Raw genomic sequence first — 23,938 nt, 5'->3', positions numbered from 1 at the left:
ATGTACAATCAGTCCTAAAATGACTCAAGCGCCACATAACCCACTGCACTGTGTACTAATACGATGTTCCTGGGAGCAAACCAGGACATTGTTGACACGTCGGCCTCAAAAGATTGTCGGCATTAGTAGCTGGGTGGCCACGTTGATGGTGAACCATGAGAAATCAAGCACAAGCTAAAACCTTTATATCTCTTTTACAACTTGACCGCACCCACCAGAAAGATATTGACAAAAAAAAGCACAAGTTTCAGATTGTTCTATGCAACTGTAGAGAATTTGAGCAGTGGAATACAAGCAATACAGGCAGATTTGAGAAAAGAGCAAGTGTGTCCAATGAAAAATCAATGCCTATGAGAGAAACAGTCAAAGATTCAAGTTCAACCAGTGTTTGCATGAAGTAACCAGTTAAATGTCCATGAAGTGAACTGAAGAAGCGACTCAACTGAGAGAACCTGGATGACAGAGAGCCCTCGTAGAACCCTGAAGATGACGATGATGATGGTGATGGTAAAGGTGACAAAGACAACTGTTTTTCATGGGGTGTAACTGTAGCTGGTTCGCACAAAATAGTTTGTGATGGAAGGGAACCACTCTCTGGTCGCAGCCGCAATGTGTGTGAACCATGGGTAGAACGCCTCCGATTGCCTTGTTGCTCCTGCGACGATGATGTTCAAAGCTGCTTCCTCGGCAGGGTATGCAGGAACACTGGTGATTCCCCTGGGACACAGACACACACACAGATAAACACTCCACTCAGCTACAGCAGATGGCGTTACATGTGTGTGTATTAGAGACTGTATGTGTGACTAACCTGACTTTGTCCATAGCAGATTCAGTATCAATGAGCCCGAGTGTAACTATGGAGATGGACACGTTGCTTTTCTTCATGGCCAGCTCGTGCTGAAGGGCACCGAAGAAGCCATTCAAGGCAAATTTTGTTGAGGTATAGGGAGCAACAAAGGGGCTGGGCATTTTACCTGCAAAGATTCAGAAATGGAAAGTGAAAATGAATGGAAATGAAACCCAAAACACCTTACAATGACACGTTTTCAGTTTAGTGGACATGAGAACAGAGGTAGCAGACGAGGGCCCACAAAAGGCTCTAAACTATAACAATTATAACTTTAAGGATTGTTACAAATAACTGCTGTCACTTGCTTGATCGCTTTTCCATCAACAAAGCTATGGTGTTGAATGAGCAAACTTACCCAAAAGTGACGAAACAACCACCAGCGATCCTTTACTTTCTTCAAGGGAGGTCAATGCTTTCCAAGCCATCTGAATGTAACTGAAGAAATTCACCTTTTGGAAAGCACACACACACACACAAACACACACTTGTTAATTTAAACCAATTCCTACTAATTTGATGTGCTTATACCACCAAAAAGGTCACATTACCTTCATCAGCCACCGGGTGTGCTCTAGGTCTCCATCCCACATGCTAAAGGGACTCGAGCCAATGTGGTTGAGCACCAAGTAATCCAAACCTCCTAGTTTGTCCAAGGCAAAATTCACCACTTCGTCAGGATCTGTCTCATTAGCCATGTCTGCTGCTATGTACACAGCTTTCTGAGCTCCCAGACTCAGGCACTTTTCTGCCACCTACAGGTCAACAGTAGAAAACAGGAATTTGCAAGGCAGCGTGACAGTAGGACTGTGCATGCAGCTTTATGCTAGTTCCATCAATTCATTCCAAAGCGTGTAATAAAAGTGTATTTCTGAAGTTAAAACACAGTATGTTCTGTTAAAAGCACTGACCTGTTGTAGCACATGCTCCCTCCTTGCAGTTATAACTATCTGGGCATTTGAGCGGGCATAGTGATATGCAATTTGTTCACCGATGCCTGTGCTGGCTCCAGTCACCAAAACCCTGGCTCCTTTGAGAGATTCTGAAACTATAATATATATATAAATTAGATATACTGTATGCATAAATTACAATATTTGAGTGTAGTTAAATACATAAAACACAAAACAACTTGCACAAGATAAATCACATAAAATGTAATTACATCTCAAGTTAAATATCACAAGTTAAAGCACAAGAACACACAAGATAATTCCTTGTGATTGCTGCTCAAAGGAGCAACTGTTATGAGCAGGATAGATGGCGGCCCATGAAGTGTTACTAATAGTCTGGGTGTGTGTGTAGTTTCAGTGGTGATGTGGATCCAGGCATGATTATTATTGTGGGTTATGTCTTTGGTAATTTTCTCATCATAGATCATTATCTGATTACATTGAATCATAAGTAAAACATCAGAAATCGCACACACAACTTTGACGACAAGTATTAAAACTATGAATTATGACTTTCAAACACAGGAGAAACTTAAATAAACACTAGAGAAGTCAGTAATAGACACATGAGACGTGTAGGATAATTAGGAGAGATTTCTCTTGCTACTACAACTGGACTCTATAATATATTAACAGTAGTGCTACGGTTAAATAAAGTCAAATTCAAACATTTATTTCATTGATTTATTTTCTAATATCTTTTAAAGTGTACTTATAGTTTGACAAAGACTTTCCCTGAGGTCGTGATGTCATTGGTTGCAATACTGTTGACTCTCAAACAGAGAGAGTTTATTCATTCATCTGTGGGTGCAGTATTTCTGCTTTTGACAAAAAAAGGTTTACTGTTTCGTTTGCCTGCTGCCTGTGACATTTTTATGGTATACAAGTTGGCAATTTACAATTTCCCCAAGCCATGGGGAAATAAATGCACAAATCTGCACCAACTTCATTTGTATATATATCTTGGAATGGAGGGAGTAACATTTATAAATGATTTAGCCATTGCAAGGTCACAGTTGAGTTGCTGAGAAACCTTCAAATTGCTCGTACAGATTTTCAGAGGTTTGTGTATATGTATAGTAAGTATTCAACTATATAGTTAAGAGTATAAGGACATAACATCAGAGCCAGTTAGAAGAAACAGAAAAATGCAACGTTTACATCAGATCTTTTTAGGAAAATAGACAAATTTCGATGAATTAGATGGATCAAGAGGAAACTTCAAAGTCTGATGTACAGTATGATGTAATGTAGAGAATGCATTAACACTCTTTCCAGGTATTTCATCACTGCTGACTGGAATGTACAGTGCTTAGTATGTACAATGTAGGGTAATGGTTATCTCTTGTAATTATGGCTATCGTGAGAATAGATAAGCATATTGGATTATCGCAAGTAACCCACTGATTTCCACTTCCACATTACTCCTCCACGCCCCTGGAGAGAACACAACCTACACAGTTATTAGGTACAGCACAGAGGAACAATGTAGTGCTGCACTGCCCACACCAACAAATCATGAGACATAGGCCATATTGTATTTATTAGATACGGATGAATACTCACAATGTTCCAAAATAGTTCATCGTTTTTTTAATCTTTTGTCTTAAAAAAAAAAGTACAGTATTATATACATTATATACAGCTAAATCTGGTCAAATCCTCTCTTTTCCTACAATGTTAATTTTTCTAGGTCATCTTATTTGTCCAGAAACAGTTCAGAATTAGATTTTATGAAATATAAATGTATTTAGAAGCTTTCACAAATAAAGCATGGAACTTCCCTTACCTGCATTCAACCTGGGTGTTGTCCACTGTACAGCAAGAAAAGCAACAACTACACTTGTCAATACGAGTTTAATACTAGTTCTCATTTTACAAATAGTTTATTCTGAGTAGTTTGTATCTGGATTTTCAGTTTTCAGGCCTGTCTGACTGCTATGAGCCATGGAAGGAGCCTTATATTGTCTGTCATACTAAACTCCTCCCCAGCTGATGTTTTCCTATCAGCAAAGGGTGTTATGTTGAGTTATGGTTAGAAGTCTAGATAAGAGCCTCATTGAACTTTACCCAGATCACTCCAGTTTCTGCCTTGTAAAAAATAACCATCCTTAACTAACTAACAACTTGTACATTTTTAAGTAAATGTGACTCAATAGCCTGCAAATTTTACTTTTGCATATTACACATTTTTACCGTACTTTGGGGGCCGAAGAAGAAATAACAACAACATATTATTATCATTATTAATTTCAGTATTATTATTACTATTAGTAGTAGTAGTAGTAGTAGTAGTAGTATTGTTATTATGATGATGATGATGATGAGGATGATGATGATGATGATGATTATTATTATTATTATTATTATCATTATTATTATTATCATCATCATCATCATCCTCATCATCATCATCATTACAGGGTTAAGTGCCTCTTCTGGTGCTTAGAACCTAACAATTAAAACACAACGACAAGAACGAATCTGCGGATGGAAATAACTCGTTGGAAAATAAACTTTATTGACACAGCCCTTGAGGACAGCGTTGTGCCCTTCAGTGCCGTTAGCCGCATAGCCTCGTACTCCAGCCTCCTCCTTACACATTAAAGCGACATTACAGCTGTGCGTGATTAAACCCCCTCACCGCTGTGGATCATGGCGGCCAAGATTCTACCCATAGTCAAGTGAGTGTTTCATCTTTTCACCGTTCGTAGCCGCTTTAGGCCGGTGGCTAGACTGACTAGCCAGGTAGCTAACGGAGCTTTCCACTGTAATATTTGCTCCCCGTTATGGCTCGCTAGTTATTATATTAACGACTAACTAAAGCAGAATCCTTCTTATTGATATATATATATATATGTTATTTGGACGTGGGTCTAAATTACGCAAACATTCTTCTTGTCATAAGATAAAGAAAGGGCATGTTAGCTAAGTGACGCCGCCTAGCGAATAAGAAATAAACAAATAAATACAATTTTAAAATGGCTACTGCACTGTTTATAATCCCACATATTATGTATTTGTCCTACTCCTACTTCTACATGCTCAGATATCGTTTCACCCTCTGATATCTGCATTGGAACATTGAATTTCTGGGTCTACATGAATTATTGTTGGTCTTTACAGCCTTTTGACCTTAAAAACACTGAAAGCACAATTGCTTCAGTAATTGTCTCAGTTTTTAAGCAGTGGAACCACCAATTAGAATTAACCCATGTCAGCCTTCAAGTATAATTATTTAAATTGGAATATTTATTGTATAAGCATTCAATTTGCTTATTTCTATCTTTTCAGTCCCCTAGTTACCTGATTTGTTTTCATTGTTGGTTGCTATTTGCCTATTTCTTTCTCTCACACACACACAGGCTGGCCACCAAGGTGACCATTGCAGGAGGAGCCGTGTACGTTGCGTGTAACTCCGGCCTGTTGGGAAGCAGCGAGCAGGGCTCAGTGGCACTGGGGAAGGCCAGAGCTGCAGTGCCACCTGCCATAGAGGAGTGGATGAAGTACTTTGGCCTGGAGGTAACGCAGCAGATTAAAGAGGGCATCAAGGAAACATAGTGTCAGTGTTATAACAGTAAAGTAGTAAGGACCTCCTGTAGTCATGCAGGGTCATACCATGGTTACGTCATTACTGGGGTGTAATCTGAAATATGTAACACAAGAAATTCCTTGAATATAAACATATCTTACAACGTTATTGCTTAAAGTGACAATTTTGTCTGCTGATTCTAAGTGACCATCCTTCTCCTCAGGCTCAGCTTCCAACAATGCCTCAGATTGAGTTCTCCCCTGTTCAATCGTGGAATTCTGGTAAGACGTTTTATCAAGATCTATGCAACGATTTGTCTCAGTAGTGACACACTGGGCACGATTCACAGCTGCAGTCTGCATGAATCCTGTGGTGCCTCTTATCATGTCAGAGAACAGGCAAATGCTGTACGTGCTTCCTGCCACCCTGTGGTGGCAAACACAAGCACTTTCTCATCAATCAAGGAGGGATGGATGTAGCCTGAAATGGAACGCTCCCCATGCGGAATCACAATTTATCGTCCGTCGTACATTTATCTGTCCGTGACTGATGAGAACAGCAAATTCTGTAGTGTCTAAATGCTTACTTTAAATAATTTAGGAGCCACGTACAGAAAATAAAAAATTATATTTAAGTAAAGGTCATTACATTGGCATTTAAGTAGCAGCAGTGTCAGCTTTCAACAGTATAAAGTTGTCTTTGACTGCAGCCAGCATTGACATTACAGTAGCCTTGACTTGTGAAGGCTATTCTCAAAGATTAAGTTATGCAGTAATCAATCTCAGCATCACTATTATGTTTTTTGTTCTACGTTTTCTACTTGTTTCAGTCGATTCAATGTCTACATATGTGTTCTTATTTCCTGCAGGAGTACGGTGGACAGTCTCATCTCTTTCAGACGCTCCAACAAAAGCAACCGCATACACAACCCAGGGCCTGCAGTATCTTAAAGACCTCACCAAGTGAACGCAAACACTGCGGAGCAACTCGGCATTTACTCACCTAATGACTTTTGCACCTGAACGTTGACATTACTTCTCCAAAGATTGTAGCCCCTTACAGGAAAAGAAGAAAGGCCTAACTGTCAGATTGATTTGTAAAATGGAAATCTCATCTCAGAGTAATTTAACGTCTCCTGAAGGGAACCGCTGTAGGAGCTACTCATAATGCAAGAATAACAATTAATCATTCTTTGTATTCCACTTTTTATTTCTGCATCTATTATACAGTATTTTGCTCCTGTTGGCATTGACCCAAGTCTTCAGACCATCCAGACCATGTGTTCAGTGAATGTTTGTTGTATATATGCAATATCACCATTTATGACTATATAATACATCATCTTACACACGTCTGGAGTTTGATTTTTTTCTTTTTTCAGACAAAATATGCACTACATGTTGATCATCCCAGTACATTGAAACAATAAGATTCAGACCAAGCAAATGTGCAGAAGATCCATGAGAATATTGAGACAAAATTGCTACAAATTAAGAGCGGGAGGTGATGAGGCGGACGACGATGAGCTCACAGAATCATTTGGAATTCCACTTCCACTCCACACAACAGCGCGCCTGTCTGGTGTTCAGGGTTTTTTTTTGGTAATTTTTTTTTATGTAGAAATGTTACAGAATGTCTGAAATTTTCCACTGCTCTATCAAGTCTCCAGGCACTCCAATGACGCATGCAAACTTGACAGCCTTACAGCACGAAAATCAAAATTTACCAAGAAAATTAGCGAGTTATATCGAGTTGGTCAAAAAAGGCAGAAAAGAGAGAGCGAGAGCTAAAACAAGTAACACGGCCGGATCCAGATTTGAGCTTTAGTCAGTGTTGTGCCAATGTATTCCACTTTCGATCCATGACATTTTCTACTAAAAGCTAGTTGTGTTTTGATGATTTTGATATAAATGAGGGCAATCACAACAGGCAACATTACAATGTATTTTACATAACCTTAACAAATTAAATACTGTAAATTGAATGTATTACAACAAATGACTTTTACAGGGTTTTTTTTCTCCATGCAAGATAAAGCTAAAGCTGTCACAGTTGCTCTGAAGGAAAAAAGCATTTTGAAGAAAATGCGTACCATAACCTAAACATATAAATTTTATACAATATATTAAATGCTCCCCAACAATAACACCAACAGTGAGATTATACAACCGATGATGATGTAGGTATAACTTTAGAACATGGTCATACTGCATTAAGAGCAAAACACAGCACTAATATAAAGTGATGGTTCTAAAACGTTCCTCAAGCTGTCAAGTCACAATTTTTTGTTGGAACATTGCAGTTATTAATGCACACTGACGACCAAACAATGGCCCTCATAAACAATAGCAGATTAAGTGCGGATTATCAGATATATACAATATTGCAACACGATAAGCCTGAAGGCACTTTATGAATCGTGTGGGTGGGAATTTGGATGAAAATTTAGCTAATTTTGTTTGAATTTTCTTTGTGCTGTTAAAATCGGGGTAGAAACCTGCGGTCAAGAGCAGAGGAAGAGCCCAGAATTCCTCACATACTTTATTATGGATCAATCTGTTAGTCATTAATGCTGTAATACTAAATACAGTGCAAGGTGGTCGCTGCAGGAGTACATTTCAAAATCTTAATGGATGGTTCCATTTTCAGGTGTTTGTTTTATCCAAGCTGCATTCCTTTCAAACCCTCCAACACTAACCTAGACAAGATACATACCTTAAGCTGTCTTCAATTCAATAAATACCTCTATAGCAAATGTGGAACACAACGTGTTTATATATATATAAGGTGTCTAACGTGTATAACTCTTCATGTACCTGCACATGAATCAGCAGCTTTGTGCAGTAACACCCCATATCTCTAATATGGAGCTATAGACTGATACTCAAACTGACAGGTTTGGTCTACAAAGGGCTTATTCGGTGTATCACGTTGTTAGCTGTGAGGTGATGCAGAGAGATGTGGCTTCAGAGGCCGGTTCTGGCAGACTTTTTGCCATAGGAGAATTACTTAAAACGTCACAACATTTTGATGAGTTTCTAAGGGATGACGATGCAAATATAGCAACGACTGCACTTTGCATCTGTCGAGACGATGCAGCCACAGCCTACCCAAACAGAAACTATACAGTTGAGCAGCAGCAACAGGTTGACTCTCCTTCCTCGTAATGGTCAAGCATACTGGTGCTACAGTTCTGCTTTGCATACCAAAAACAGATTGCATGTTCTTCTGAACAATGAAGAAAACTATTCGTTAAACCCTGCAAGGCGTCGGATGACAGATTATGATGAATGAAACGTAAGCGGACAAACAGAGGCTGGAGAGTGAGATAAAGTGCCCACTACGTCTAGGTGGTTTTGACCAGGTCATAGACGTGGATGTGAAAGTCATCGTCGTATTTGATATAGTAGACAGAGGGCTTGGCTGGGACCTGGTAGATGACCAGGCCTGTTCTCTTCACGCCCTTGTCAGTAACATACTCCACTTGTTTCCCCACCAAACTCTCCGTCTCTTCTCCCGGCTTCCTGTCTGCAGGCAACAGGTGCTTGTTTTCTGAGGGGAGCAGAGTGAGACAGGGTCAGTTTATTTTAGGTTGCAGGCAGATCACAGATTATTGTTCCGTTATCTTGTACCAAATGGTCGGCGGCACCTATAGAAGTCCAATGTGTCCAATATGTCCTTCATTTTCTGAAATGCAGCCACAGACAGCAAATTCACAAGGTGGTGTATACAAAAGCATGACTGACTCAAATACTTAATGTAGCAATGACCGTGATAGCAGCTGCAATGCAGAGATACACTTGGGCCCAACCACGCAGTGAGGGCTCATGGGGGCAAACTGTACTGGGCACATTCAAAAGTTACGATCGGCTGAAAAACTTTCAAAGGCATGAGAGTTCTATTCAGTACAAACTGTCTGCATAATGTGTGAGAAAAGCCTGCTCAGGGAACAACTGAAGCATTGCATCAATCATCTGACACTACATTTTCTAAATATTTTAGAAACCTGTTTAAGGAAGTAGATATGAACTATGAAGGGATAGTTCTAACTCAGCTGAGAAATGTATCCACTCAAAAACACAAATTTCTCTCATTTTCAGCAATAAGCCTGAGTTCTCCTCACTGCGTGTCAGACTATAATATGACACTTATTGCAAGGAAACTAATGAAGAGCATTGTCATTTATTTACAAGGCATAAAGAAACACTCCCACAGAAAACCAAAAAAGGAAATGAATAGATTTGAGGATGAACTTGGCCAAATTGATATGATTGGATTTATAAGCACAATTCATAGAATTAACGAAGAATTCACAAAACCATTGAGAGCAAACACATTAAGAATAATCGACCTTGGTTTTAATGAGCACCTGAGGGATTTGATGAAAAACGCATCTTTGCTTTTAAAACAGCACTCAGGTCCAGATCAAGTAACGACGGACAATTTTTTAGTAGTAGTGAATACATTTAGAAAAGCCAAGGCCAGCTTATCTACATTCCATCAAGGAGGGAAAAGAGACAGCAAATTGATAGAGAAGAAGATAAATCAATTAGCAAAGACCGAATGTAAGGAGAATCAGGGAAAGGGTCATGAACTTAAAATAGAGGGAGTCTCAACACATGATCCTGACCAGACTGCCGCCACATTTAACAAATACTTTATTGATGCAGTGCAGTGCAGTCTGACAAACAACTTTGGTGCAAGAATCAACAAACCCCTAAATCTTACAAAACTGAATCAATAAGGTATTTGTTAGACTTGGAAACAGTTTGGTGAGCTAACTTATAGGCTGGTCCAGTGATAAGTTGAAGCTTTATTAGACTTGGTTTCAAATCGATTATGCATTTCATGGAGACGAGACAGCTGATGTAAAAGGCGAACAGGGGACAGACTCGTTGCCACACAGGCAGTTAAAGTGTGTGGGCACGTTAGTAGCCAACACAGCTACGAGCTCCTGACTGAACTGTTATACAGGTGGAACACTCGTCTCCTCGTGACGTGCCACAGTACCCTTGTCTGCTGTTTTAAGCGTGTCTCTTTAATACAGCTGTAATTTGAATTGTGCGCCAATATTTACGATTACTTTGCTGCAAGTGTTGTAACAGCTGTACAAAACATCCACTCCAGACCGAGGAGGGCTCCAGGACAAAATCAGATGAAGTCAGTGCTTGTTGAAAGCTATCAAATGGCATAGTAAAGCCATTATGGTTGAATAGTTTGAATATGTTTTCATGGTTTGATGTGGCATATATTTATATCTATATACGGTATACTACTTTATTTGAGTCAATATTCAGTTGTATTTGGCTATGATGTCATACTTTTCCGTGCACAGAAACAGTTCAGTAGGAAAACAAAGACACAGTCATAAGAGAAGCACCTTAGACAGATGTGTTCATAGGCCAATAAGGATAAACGGTGTGAGCCAGGGCAGGTGGCTTCACATTATGATGTCATACTTCTGTTTTCACTTCAGAGCCCTTTGGAGCTTCAGGGCTATATTATCTTTTCAGGGAACCACTTTCCACTGTCGTTCATTCAGGAGACTTGTTATTTCAGGCCAGAAAATGTCAAACATTTGTAAGATTCTTTATGTGTAAGCAGGTTGCAACAGTTTTCATTAATGTTGAAAGTAACGCTCAACTTTTCATGACACTGTCTGAAAACTGATTTAAATGTGAAGCCTTGACTTGTGACTTGACTTTGAGACTTGAAGTATAAGAGTCGCCTTGTTTGTGACTTGCGCGTGTGTCCTGCTCCCAACTCTGGTGGTCGGTTTTGCGTATTATAAATATTCCGGCAATAACACAACTCATTGCATGATGTTTCAGTGAAATCACAAACTGCAAGGACATCTAAGTTCACCAAATCAAGCCAATTCTGAACAACAGAAACCTTGTCTCCTTAGTACAGACAGAAAATGCTGTCATCTCCTTTGAAGCTTTCCTACAGCTCTTTTATCAGGAAACGACAATTTTGTTACTTCTCAGCGCTCGCTCTCTCTCTCTCTCTTTCTAACTTTCTATAGATAACAATAATCCAGTACACCAGACCTCGTTTTTTTCTTCTCCTAACCACAGTGGAATGTTCAGAATTCTCCACCTCAGTCTTCATCTCACTGAAGTGTAAAGAGAGAATTACGAAAGGGAACATATGAAAGTCAACTACAGATTTGACGAATGACCAGAATTACCTGCTTCTGGCAAAATCCTGAGATCCCCATCAGCGTAGTCGTCCCACAGCTGGTACATATAAAGCACTGGGTCCTTCTCATAAGTGATATAATACCAATTGGTCATGATTGGGGCTCTGGAGAGAACCATGCCCCTCCATTCATTCTTCTCTCCATCCTCCTTTTCAAAAAGATGCTCCACTGCTTTGCCCACCAGCTCCTCCGCCCCCGGAGGTATCCTAATCTTGTTGTTCACTGCGGAGACAAAGGCGCAGATAAATGAAAAAATTTAAAACAAGGCATGGTTGCTTTAGTGTAGCTCATGTTTGGGAAACAAAAGCAACAATTGGCAAACAGAAGCGTGTACCCACCAACTTTTTCTGAAAGGACTTGTAGGTTGGACACTCTCTCGTCTTTAAACAGCTCGATGCCGTAAACACAGTCGAAGCCGTCATACTTCACCATGAACAGTGAAGGGTTGACACTGAGCCTGTCAAGCACTGTCCCCTTCCATTTGCTCTGATTCCCTTTCTCACGCCAGTTATGCTGAATACGGACTCCCAGAATGCAGTTGGGGTCAGGGGTCACTGTATCACTCAGTTCCCCACTACTCCGCTTCCTGTAAAGGGGATGGATATACACATATGGTTTAGGCTTAAAGATAAATATGCAACTTACATAGAGCAGCTTTGTCAATCAGGCTAGCATTAACATTTCAAGCATTTCTGGTAAGTAGATGTGGACTCGGAGCTCTGGTATTGTGCATATTGCCTCACTAGTATAACTATGTAGTATGACACAAGTATGTATCTATGTCAATAAAACAAACACCATTCCTCCTGTTGCCTCCAAACCTGCCACAAACATTGTAGAGAGCTCCAGTATGTGCCTAGGCTGCTTTTCATTTCTTTTACTTTTTTTACTCTTTTTTATTTGCATGTCCAAATTATAGAATTGAGAGCTAGGAGATATGAATAGAATCATAAATGATGTCACAGTTGTTGTGTTGTTGTTGTTGTAGTTAATAGCATCATGAATGATGTCACAACATGAAGCAAACAAAAAGCCCTATTTCTTTACAAAGCGAAACCGTTGGCATCATACCGAGGACGCTGTCGGCAAGCCACAAAGTGAAGCCCCAGAGATCGGCTCGATTGAACAGATCTCCAAAAAGTCAGGTAACAATGACCTAATGTTTACGCTGCCAGGCTGGGGTGAGGGGTAATGGGTAAGGCTTGGGCTGAAGGAGGTGAAATATCAGAGGGTAGGTGTTACAGGAGGGTGAGGAAGAGGCCGCTTTTGCAGTAACCATTTACAAAGGTCAAGGGTCAAACTAGTGAGCCAGTTGGCATCTACCTTCCTCAGCCTGCGCTCACTTACGGCAGCTCTGCACAGCCCCCTCAAGGGGAACGAACGCCGTCATTGAAGGTGACGACTAAAACTCCTTTGGGCAATTTGCTCTTGATTAGATACACCTGTGCTTTTCCTGCTGTGACAAGCCTTGTTGTCTAATTCAAGTCTGTACATCAGCCAAACATATTTGAATATTAAAACCTTCAATGTAAATGACTATTCAAAGCTGGCATTCAAGCTATTTTGTCATATATTCACATGATTGCGGAAACAAACGCCATCTTTATTGTAGTATTAGGATACTGGACTATTCCAAGATCAAGATTCTATACTAACCATTTCTTGGTGTGGCTATAATGTTTTTACTGTAATATAGAGACACCATACCTGCCCCTTTTCTTGGACATGCCTCCAGAAATTGAAAAGTCTGTAGAGTGAGAGAAAGACAAGGGTAAAGCTGAGTTATTTGAGTGAGTATGACCGGTGTTACAGCCCATAAATAGTGTATAGCCACAGAGAAAGAAAGGCCTGTGCTCCAGCTGGAAGCTTTAGCCTGCTGGAAGACAACTGTGACACACCAAACGGACAACTCCTACAGCCAATGACTCCTTAGCGTGGCTGAATAACTTCCTGGTTGCACTTTTACACAGACATGGAGGTCACAGTCTGGAATATGCGATAGAATATTTCCGTTTAAGCGAGCGTATACACTTAACTGACCGCAGAAGTCACGAATTTAGGGTTTAAAGGAGAATATCCGGCCGAGAGTATGTCAAAAGATGACGGCCGCTATCTCTGTAGCTGTCAAGTTACAGTGTGTAACGTAGCCGGTGTTCTGGTGTGCCGAGTGACCACGTTAACTGGTGACTTTAGCGGGAATGGGTCGCTAGTTGCTTTAGCTGTACTATAGTTGTTGGGAAAATGTCATTTAGTTGTCCCTACGAACGGCTTGCTTACTCTAGTCCTTTATTTAGTTTGATTTAATTTTACAAATTTATATGAAAAGACCGGTTTGACTCGAGCGAAAGGAGCAAAGCAGATACGTTAACATTACACACACATTTAAGACGTAACAATATCAGGTTTGCCAGAGGTACAACTATAAAACATTATATTAGGGTAAGCAAACGCAAATACATAGTACATCACCATTGTTTGGCTGTCATAGACTTTGAAGACCTCATACTTAAATTATCATATTTAAATGAACCAACGGCAATTTTCAAAATGTCAGGAATAAGGTTAACAGTTATCCCATTTCCGCTGCCAAATGTTAAATTTCTGTTTCCAATACTGATGTCAGTACAAGCAGCCGACGCATTCATAGTGAAGTCACCAGATAAAACGGTCACTGCTTACGGCAATACACCCGTGAGATAATTCCGCACCCAACTTAGACATTAGCTACGTGTTGTCGGCAACTATGATGAGTAGTTCACTGGTTAACCCGCAGCCCACCCGTGCAGGACCAAAGCCACCACACAAACGCATACACTGTTTGATAGAAACAACATGTTATCAATAATACAAGGCTGTCCCCTCTCTACCTCAATGCAGATGTTTAAGGAAGTGGACGCGGCTACATCCGTTTCTCGGTGCCCCCAGTGGTAACCACACCACACATTCATGGAACCACGCTGACCACAACAGCTGTATCTACCTTCACGGACCCATTGAATTACCTTTACGCGGTTTTCATATCAGTATTGTTCGCCTCGTCTGTCAGAGAAATGCTGCCACACACAACCCGCCCACGAAAATCTCGCGAAACCTTTGCAAAATGGGAGAATGGCGGCGAAAACTACGATTCCCAACAAGGTGGCGGTCACGACAAGAGAAGAGAATGACCAAACGAGCGCCCGGTGCATGCTGGGAAATCGAGTTCCTACCAGAGTGACGTAGAGTTTTAACTATCAGGTTGAGCCGATGTTGTTGGAGATCTTGTTGCAGTCTAGAAATAGCACAACTATGACATAGGACACAAGGTAACTCAAGCAAAGTGACGTCTCTACGCAAATCTTTATACTTCAGATTTGACTGTATGTTTAACATTGAATGTAAGAGTTGAACTTTGGATTTGAATTTTGGCAGAGATTTGAATTGTAATCCTTTGCTTGTTTGTTTGTAGCCTACTCCCAGTCTTTGAAAAACTCAAATCTTATGACAGCTTTTCAAACATAGGCTTTTGATAGATTGACAAACACAAATTACAATCACAAACCACAAAAATGTAACTGATGAACCATGAAATAAAATAAAATAAAATATTTTGTTATGCTTGCATTCATGTATTAATCGAGGTCAGATATCAATTAAATGTTTTAACATATTTATTATTGCCTAATTGCAACTGAACACATGAAGGCTACAGGCATCTTCAGTGTCTTTATGTCTCACAGACCAGCCACACTGTACCACTATCACCAGCACATACTGTCCCGGCAATATTATGTAAAAGTACTTATAGTGCAGAGGAACACTATCTACATGTTACACTCTATAACTGTAACGCACACCATGTGTTTACTGAAGCAGAGATCCAGCCAACTAAACCAGCTGCTATTTACTCCAGCTTGAGTTGCAGTCCGGTGAATACCAGAGCTTCTGTTTATTTATGTACGACAGCAAAAATTGGGATACTATGAAATCAAATGTGTCCTCGTAACATTTTATTTAATACATAATCTCAGACCAATAGCAATGATTAAAACAACAATTTTATGTATGTATTCTTGCACAGTCAGTCATTATAATTTGGGTTTATTTCTTCTCAGTACATTTCCAATCCATCCCCTGTAGAACGATGTGCTCATGTAGACATCAGGGGTCCTGGGGTCTCCACAACGGCGACCAGAGAAGGAGACAACTCCTGCTGCTGCTCCATCACACACCAACGGACCGCCTGAATCACCCTTGAACAGAGCAGGTAAGAAACTTTGAATGTAGGTGTAGTTTTAGTTCTTATATATTAGACCGCACACCTTTATTCATCAATGGAATGGAGACAATGGAAACAAAGTTTTGAAGTTTGGTTTGTCTGATCTGTCATGGTCTGGTGTGTTTTCATACCGCACAAAAGCCTTGTGAAGTCCGTGATCCAGTGGCACAAATCATCGCCCTGGTAATAGGAACGTCCCCCCATCTTCTTTGACAGGTCCTCATTGACAGGATGGTTACGTTGACCTCCTGAAGCGTAGTTGCTACAGTGTTGTTATCGCCTACATCTCCCCAGCCGGCTGTGATGCACTGACTTGACCTTCTCACCCTGCCCCTCTGCAGAGCGATCAGCTGCACTGCTGATGTCAGGTTGGCCCTCCCATCCAGCTGAGAGGCAGAGAATGATGATAGAGAAAATATTTAGTAAGTGCCAAATGTTTTCTACTGGACGCCGGGTGCTTTTATCTCATCTTAACCCCAGGTTTTATAGTATAGACTATATTCAAACTAGAAATAATACAGGGTTAGGGTTAGGGTTAGGGTTAGGGTTAGAGAAAAGGAGATTAGGCTTGTTTGGTTAAACATTACATTTTTATATAATTATTTTAAACACTTCTAACCTTCAGAAGCATGACATCATTTTCATGTCCATCATACTGGGGATGTTGAAAGGATCTGAGAGCTGTGAACTCCTGTTTTGTGGACTCATTTGCTGCCAGGGCATCAACTCCAAGCACAACTGTGTACATTCTAGAAATTGAAATTAAACAATGACTGGGTTAAACATGCTGACTGGTGATATTGTTGACGGAAACAAGATCTCTGACATCCATCACTTGAGATCAGCTGCCATTTATTTCGGCAATTAGGCTGCATTCAGACCTGTGGTTTGTTTGATTTGTGTCGGGTAATAATGTTCACAATCACACATGAACATTTACTGTTGGCTGTCCAGAATTTGTCAACAAACGCCACGCGCTTGCAAACTGTTTTGTGATTGGTCAGATTTGAGCAGGAAGTGAACCCCTTACCTGGAAAAAGTTTCCTACTTCGCCCGGACAAAATCACAAACACAATTACAAATGGAGCATCAGTAACATGTATGCATCATTGTTTTGTCGCTATTGCCTCGTTGATTTAACAAAGCGAGGTACATCGACAATAGGCCAATTTTGAGAGAATCAAGGCTACAAACACAAAAACAATGTGTGGATGCAGTCAAGTCACCACCTGATAATAATAACTTACTGAGGTATCCTACAATGAGCGGCTGTGAGCACAAAGTCCTCCCTCAGCAGAACCCCTCCACAGCGGTTACGACCTCTGAACTGCAGCGATGCCATGTAGGGGCGGGAGTGGGGGGGAGCATCTTTGCCTCCAACAATATGAGAACAATCAGCTCCTGAGACAGAAAATATGCACTTTATTATTCACTGGATTCTATTTAAGCTAACAGTGCTGTCACGTGTATGCTGTAATCTTTGCTTAAGATCACCAAAAGCAGAAAATGAAACATTAAGCTTGGATAAATAAAATAAAGCAATATTTGATCCTTTGATGAAGAAAATAATGCAGTTTGTTATTAAATGAATGGAATTGACCAAATAGACTGCAGCTTACCATGTAGAGCAATGAATAGCAGCAGCAGCACACAGGTGATGGCCATGGTGTGTGTGTTTGCTCAGATGCACCTTCCCCTGTTGGTCTTATGAATATTGGAGAACAAAGGTTGTTTGGTTAGTTTGTGGTCCTCATTGCCTCATTGAATTTGCTAAATTAGTGGTGTGAATTTGTTGGGGATTGCGCTGGGGTTACAAAAGACGTCTTTTCAAAACAGGGTTTCATAATTTTGACTTCCTCTTGGTTATGATGGAGGTATATTATCTTTTTTCTACTGCTATGATTGGAGATGTATGCTCTAGTTCAGTAAGTAAATGAGGGCAAATGTATATACAGACACAAATGTCAAACATGTTTCCAAGAGCCAGAGAGAGAAGGGAAAAGGAATTGGGGATTGGAGTGAATGAGAATAAGACTAATGTAGTATACGTTATCATTAACCTTTATGTATCTTATTTACAATTACATTAAAATTTCTTGAATTAAAAAGATCTAAATTTCATCTCTAACACATGTTGAAAAGAACCGTTGCAGCAGTTGTTTAACTTTCCTGTTACTTAAGGATTGTGCCAACGATCGTGTTTGAAAAAGGAAGTGTTATAACTTATTGCAGCCTCTAACAGCTCTTTAGTCACGCTCCAAAATATTGCTGCTGCTCAGCGGTGAAAAGTGAACACGAACAGACAGTCAAGTTTTTTTCAGGTTTGAACACCAGATTTGATTCCCCTTTTTGTCTGTACATAGAGAGGATGTGTAAGAGGGAATGGAAGCAGACTCTTTGTAAGCTGTGGTGATAAAAGGCTGCAGACTGAAGGTGTGCAGACTGTCCTTCCTCTCTAAAGTAAAGTACCTGTCCACCTGTAAAGAGTGGACAGAGTGGGAGAGAGAGCGGTGTTTTAACCTCAACCTTAATACCACGAGTATTACATTTTGCAAAGGTCGCAAATATACCTAATTGCACACAAACACATTCCATTTTGTGCAATGTACATGTTTCTTTCTTTCTTTGTAATGTTATTCTGTATGTAGCCTGGAAAGCGTTCAGTATATCAGAGCTGAGCTGAAACTGAGCTTGAATTTGCTATAGCATATAATGTATAACTATAGATCATACTGTGGAGTCATCAGACTTAAATACATAAATGCCTTTATTGTACAGTGAGCCACAGCTTCACTGTCCAATGCCAGAAGGACATGGAATTTAAAACAGAAATCCTCTGTCTTGGTATGCCAGAAGCACTCCAATAACATAGAAAGACACTGTGAAAAACATGCAAACTTTGACATCGATTGAGGTTGGACAGAATGCTGCGGGTTTCAATTGAATTTTGCTATTAAACATTCTGGCATAGAGTGTGTGACTAGTTCATCTGTGGTTTCAGGCGTTATATAGTTGGACGTTTATGTGAAATACTGAGTTCCTCTTGTGTTCATTCATAATGAAGCACTGTTGCTTGAGTAAATATATCACATGTACAAGTGTTTCTGTTGGTTCAGAAGTAATTATGACTTGAAAAAACCCATTTAGCTTACAGTGATGGATATGTTTCTCTGTGGAAAAGCTTATGTCCTCCATGTTGTATGATGCATAAAGCCAATTAATAAATTAAAACATTTACAAGCTGGAAGCCCTAATGACTAATGGTTATGAAGTGTAAGGGAAGCTCACATATTAAGAGTTCACATTTGAAAATCTAACTTATGTTCCCACCAACAACAGCTCTACAGGACATCCCTGCAGTCAGCATGCCAACTGCATGATCTCTTAACCCTTGAGGCATCTGTGTCATGGTGATGAATAATAAAAACTCAACACGTGGGTGGCCTGCTATTGATCCCATCACATGAACAACTGTGTAGTGATCATGGCTTTTACTCAGCATCTTGATACGCCACACCTGTGCAGGAGATGGATTATCTTGAGGAAGTGCAAACAAAATGCAGGCTAAATTGTCAGTTAATGAATGATACCACTCATTCCTAACTATAATATTATCTATTTTACATCAATAGAATGCCAGTATACAGTATTAGCTTTGTATAGATGTGATACTGCTGCCTGTTACTGTCAGGTTAGTAATGAATTAGTAATGATCAGACTGAATACGTTTCAAGTTCTGACCATAAGAGGGCGCAACATCTCCATTGTTGCAGACAAAGCTGTCAAATTAACCTGCAAGCAGCATTCTTCGTTATCTTCTTGCTTTCTGCAATGCAAGAGAACGAGTGCAGAGAATTATTTTGATGATATGCAAGCAAGACCAAGTCCAAGCTGATGCTAGAATTCCGATAATATCATCAGTCTGACACCATGTAATGCAACCTTGCAGCTTCTCCACATGCAATAGAACTGTGGACATTGGTTAGACATACCAGAGCAGTGCGGCTCCATGCAATCACTGTGGTTATGTGGCATGTTTACCTTATTAGGATGGAAAATCCTAATAATCCAATAATAATCAAAAACAACAGGATTATTGTGTACATGATGATAGAAAATGCATGAAGAACAGTTTTCCCTTTTATTTTTACTTTTCTGAATTCCCTTTTCTAATTTTTCTAGTTTTCATTACAGATGTCATACCATTGGTACTTATACTGTGTAATCTATGCACCTGATAAATGTGTTTACATCTGCACCTGCTTATGCGCTTTGTGTTCTCTGACATTAAAATAAAATAAAATTGAATTGAACTGAACAGTGGAAAATCCTTAAACAATTGGCACCAAATATGACGATGAGTGTTATCTTGGGCCGTGATCCAACTCCATACTGCTGCCACTTTATGTTCCCAAATCCTTGTTAGAGGGAGGATAAAGAATGAGGGCATATACAGTTTCAGCAGCAGTAAAGACCTAGTTCGTACATCCTTACATGTTCAAGACGTATATGTAATGCCCAGAGATATTGAATCGGAAAGAGTTTGTTATTGATACTTTGAGCCCTAGTTTTACCTACAGGTGACCCATGTCTAGACCATGTCTCACCCGCATCTGCTCAGTCTGTCTGCATACAGTAGGAATCAAGGGTAAATCCCCAGATTTATCCAGGGATTTCTGTGGAAAATTGACTCAAGTGTTTGTAACATATTTCAGTGTTCCAGCCTGTGTTCATTTCTCTTCAGTCTCTCCAACAACATGATGGCACACACAGTACCTTGACTGGAGAAAGTGCCACGTGCTGCTCATGGTTTTTGTCTGAAAGAAACCACAGAGTTCTAATCCAATAAAAACTGTCTCACCTGCTTTATTTTAACTTTCTTTGGGAAAATGAAGCTAATTTTAAACTTAACACACTGAAAGAAATACACTTTTTTTTCGGGAGAACATCCACCTGTTAACTTTGAAGTGAAGGAGCATAGAGTGAGCTATTTGAGGCTGTTGTGTTGAAACATCACCGTGCACAAAGTGACAAAACACAGAGTCTGTCTAGCTTGACTGGCATAGAGAATGACTTCACACACAGTGGGGTTTGAGGGGCAGGGTGGATCGGCTTTGGCACGGCTCAGACTTTGCATGAAGCCGCTCTGACTTTGGTCTTTTCCAGTCATTAACAGCCAAAGACAACCTCATGATGTTGACTGGGACAGTGGCCAACATGTGGCTGGCCTGCCTCAGCTATATGCAAGGAGACTAGTTTGTGCCCCTTTAGCCCCCCTGCCCCCCTCTCTTCTCAGCAATATTATTTTACTTTTTTACTTATAAAATCTCAATTGTCTTTTGATTGCTTACATTTGGGCTATATTCTTGAATTTTGTTGGCTTTACCAGGCCTGTAAACACCTGTATGTGTCATTGAAGCAAATCTGCTCAGTGACACTGGACATAACCTGATCTGTGTTTCCATTCCAGTCTGCAGCGCATGTGGAAGCAAGTCTGCTCTCCATCCCATAATGTCTCTCTGACGCGTAGAGACAGTATTCTCTGGATGAGACAGAGTGCATTGCATAACATAGACAAACACTGATGATCATATCAGAGGAAAATCATTCCACCACAGGAGCAGCTTTAAATCAAGCAACCTTCCTTCCTATTTTATTATATTTACTTTCCTCTATTTTACTATAACTCCAATCACACAATCATCCCTCTTTCCCCTTGGTCCTGCTGTGTCTGGCATCGCTGCAGGCATCCAGGGAATGCCCGACATGGGTTTGGCGGGTCGACACCACATACCTGCGGCACGGCGTGACAGGGCTTTAGGGGTAATGTGGCGCATGTGCCACTCAGCAGCTCTGTCTAATGTCCAGTAAGTGGGTTCAGACATGAACACTAATCCACTCAGTGATGAGAAGGCCTCCGTCTGATGGCTCTGCTGCACGTTGCCAAGACTCTCCCAGAGCAGCCCCAGAGCTGCCCCCGGAAGACTCAGACAGAGCACAGTGGGAGCAAACCGGCTTCCAAGGGAATTATTGTAACCTTAATTAAATTTCACCTCCTTTTGCAGGTATTGTTCTGCGATATATCAATTTGTTTTTGTTTTTGCTCCTTTGAAATATTTATTTTCACAGGAACACACAGCATATGCCTTCAGTCTTTGATCTCTCTGTGTGCGTATGTGTGTTTTGGTTCACACACACACGGCTGTGATTCAGTAGTCATGTTCACGTCTTCTTTTTTTACATCTCTCGTATTGTAACTACCCCATTAGTTGAAACACAGGTGAAAGCAGATTTAACTGCTCCATTTTGTTTTGATAGTTGAGCAGACAGGACACGTGAGGAGAGAGAAAGTAATGATGTCATGCAAGAAAGCAAACCTATAGGTGCAATCAGTGGTGTCTTTATACATAGAGGATAAGACAATGCAGTATAATATAGACACATACAGTATTTGTAATATTGATCCACTGAACTTTCCCAGTAAAGTGTAAGCACTTATGCTTACACCTGTAATTACAGCCAAAGGTGAGGTCAGAGTGTCCTGAACACGCCCTCAGTGTGATTCAACATCACTGCAGCATGATGACATCTTACACCACCAGAGATCAGGGAAAACAAGATTTTCAGCTTTTACTCATTAGTTTGCTTTACAAACGTACTTAGAGTTAGAGTTTATGAAATGCGAAAAATTATTCATTTATAATTATCATAAACATAGTCTCTACCTAATGAGCAACACACACAGATATGCTCACAAACGTGCATACACACACACACACACACTCACACACACATCCATCGTCTGCTCTTTAGTCCATCTATTCAGCATTACAACATGGGCTGTTTTTGTAACAAAACAAGGCCTAATCCTAAATTCTGGGAGCTGTGAATGCGCCTCAACAAATGGCAGACAAATGAGAAGGATTAGCGACGGCCTGTGAAAGAGTGAAAGGTTTGCCATTGATCTACGGTGGTCCTGTTCTCTTTCAGGGCCACTCAGTTTGAAAACCCCACTGAGTAAGAGCATACAGGGCCACTCCAGAGCCCCCTAGGCCACCGAGAGACACACAACAGCCACAATTAGTCTCAGGAGCTGTAATGGCAATTCAATAAGCGCTTTAAAATTGTGCCTTAGTCCTTCTGCCACCCCCCAACCCCTCCTATTCCTCCCATTTTCGTCTACATACATAAGATTGGTATTATGAGTGGTGAGGGGCTCTTTTTTTCTTTCCCACCCACCACAGTTCTTTTCAGTCACTGTGAGAGAAAATGACCACACAGGGTTTCAAAGGTTTCAGAGGCTGTGGTTTGTTGTTGCTGAAGCAGCATGACTTGTGCCCCTGTAGACTTTGGCTAAAGCCCTCAAAATGAGCTTCTATTATTACTTTTTTCTGTCACTCAGCTGCAAATTAATTTTGAAGCATTCAAAGTAACCTTCTCCATAAAAGCTATTTTTGCTGGGTCATGCATACAACGCTTCCAAGTTCTTATGTCATGGCGTTTTGTGAAGCTCGTAATTAAATCATAGGGGTGTACGTAAGGTGTTTGGATGTGCAGAAATGTACTGTAATTTATGACATTTTAGAACATGAAATCATCAAAATTGGAGTGAACGGGCCTTTGTGGGAATGTGAACATCCTTTGCAGTCTAGGTGCTGCCTATTTTTGGAAACTTGAGCAACAACAATATTGGCATGACTTATGGTTTGAGAAGAAACACCTGTGCTCCTGACATGAACACATCAGCGCAGAGGAGGAGCTGAGGATGCTTTGTGGATGGCTGTCATGTCCATTCTCCTTGCACTGTCTTTGGGACATTCCAAGTTGATTTTGCGCAGTGTTTAGGTTTTTCCTTTTGCTTCACGATCAAAGGCCAAAGCTTTTGATCAGGACTTCCAAAGGATCCCTCTTGTTTTGCTGGCGAGCACACTGACAGGACAGTGGTGGAGCAATGATAATTACAGCTCCCATTTGGTGTCCCTGGAACTGGCAACAGCGGCTCCCCCTCAGGCTGAAAAGGAGGGAGAGATTCTTGGACTGCGAGAAAAAAAAAAAAAAGGAGTGGAGAGGAGAGGTAGAGGAGAAGCGATGGAAGGCGCCGACAAAGAGGCGAATCAATTAAGAGAACGGGCAGAAATTC

At 40.6% G+C, this 23,938-nt stretch overlaps 4 protein-coding genes across 5 annotated transcripts; 1 reads left to right on the top strand and 3 right to left on the bottom strand.

The window, feature by feature from the left end:
- Positions 1-521: 521 nt before the first annotated feature.
- On the bottom strand, positions 522-3,677 carry hsd11b1la (hydroxysteroid (11-beta) dehydrogenase 1-like a). Its single transcript, XM_076153446.1, has 6 exons — positions 3,593-3,677; positions 1,762-1,892; positions 1,402-1,605; positions 1,209-1,302; positions 812-977; positions 522-717 (listed from the first exon to the last, which is right to left on the bottom strand). The coding sequence occupies exons 1-6, from the start codon at positions 3,675-3,677 to the stop codon at positions 534-536; spliced, it is 864 nt and encodes a 287-aa protein (XP_076009561.1). The 3' UTR covers positions 522-533.
- A 642-nt stretch (positions 3,678-4,319) lies between these two features.
- Positions 4,320-6,705, top strand: micos13 (mitochondrial contact site and cristae organizing system subunit 13). The gene is made up of 4 exons (XM_076153136.1): positions 4,320-4,487; positions 5,169-5,325; positions 5,559-5,616; positions 6,204-6,705. Exons 1-4 carry the CDS (start codon positions 4,459-4,461, stop codon positions 6,299-6,301), a joined length of 342 nt encoding a protein of 113 aa, XP_076009251.1. The 5' UTR covers positions 4,320-4,458; the 3' UTR covers positions 6,302-6,705.
- Positions 6,706-7,260: 555 nt separating this feature from the next.
- Positions 7,261-14,685, bottom strand: LOC143002791 (spindlin-1-like). 2 transcript variants are annotated; one of them, XM_076153134.1, is made up of 5 exons: positions 14,543-14,685; positions 13,248-13,287; positions 11,879-12,126; positions 11,529-11,762; positions 7,261-8,887 (listed from the first exon to the last, which is right to left on the bottom strand). In XM_076153134.1, the coding sequence occupies exons 2-5, from the start codon at positions 13,265-13,267 to the stop codon at positions 8,682-8,684; spliced, it is 708 nt and encodes a 235-aa protein (XP_076009249.1). In that variant the 5' UTR covers positions 13,268-13,287; positions 14,543-14,685; the 3' UTR covers positions 7,261-8,681. The 2 variants fall into 2 exon arrangements, with proteins under 2 accessions (XP_076009249.1, XP_076009250.1); XM_076153135.1 differs by lacking the exon at positions 14,543-14,685 and adding an exon at positions 14,408-14,536.
- Positions 14,686-15,125: 440 nt separating this feature from the next.
- LOC143002882 (serine protease 57-like) lies at positions 15,126-17,560 on the bottom strand. Its single transcript, XM_076153270.1, has 5 exons — positions 17,418-17,560; positions 17,046-17,199; positions 16,418-16,547; positions 15,930-16,184; positions 15,126-15,772 (listed from the first exon to the last, which is right to left on the bottom strand). The coding sequence occupies exons 1-5, from the start codon at positions 17,461-17,463 to the stop codon at positions 15,608-15,610; spliced, it is 750 nt and encodes a 249-aa protein (XP_076009385.1). The 5' UTR covers positions 17,464-17,560; the 3' UTR covers positions 15,126-15,607.
- Between the last annotated feature and the right edge of the window lie 6,378 nt (positions 17,561-23,938).

This window comes from Genypterus blacodes, unplaced genomic scaffold (genome assembly GCF_046128005.1).
Source record: "Genypterus blacodes isolate CSIRO-AG114 ecotype Tasmania unplaced genomic scaffold, CSIRO-AGI_Gbla_v1 ptg000058l_1, whole genome shotgun sequence".
Taxonomy (NCBI): Eukaryota; Metazoa; Chordata; class Actinopteri; order Ophidiiformes; family Ophidiidae; genus Genypterus; species Genypterus blacodes.
This window is presented reverse-complemented; position numbering and strand designations above follow the sequence as displayed.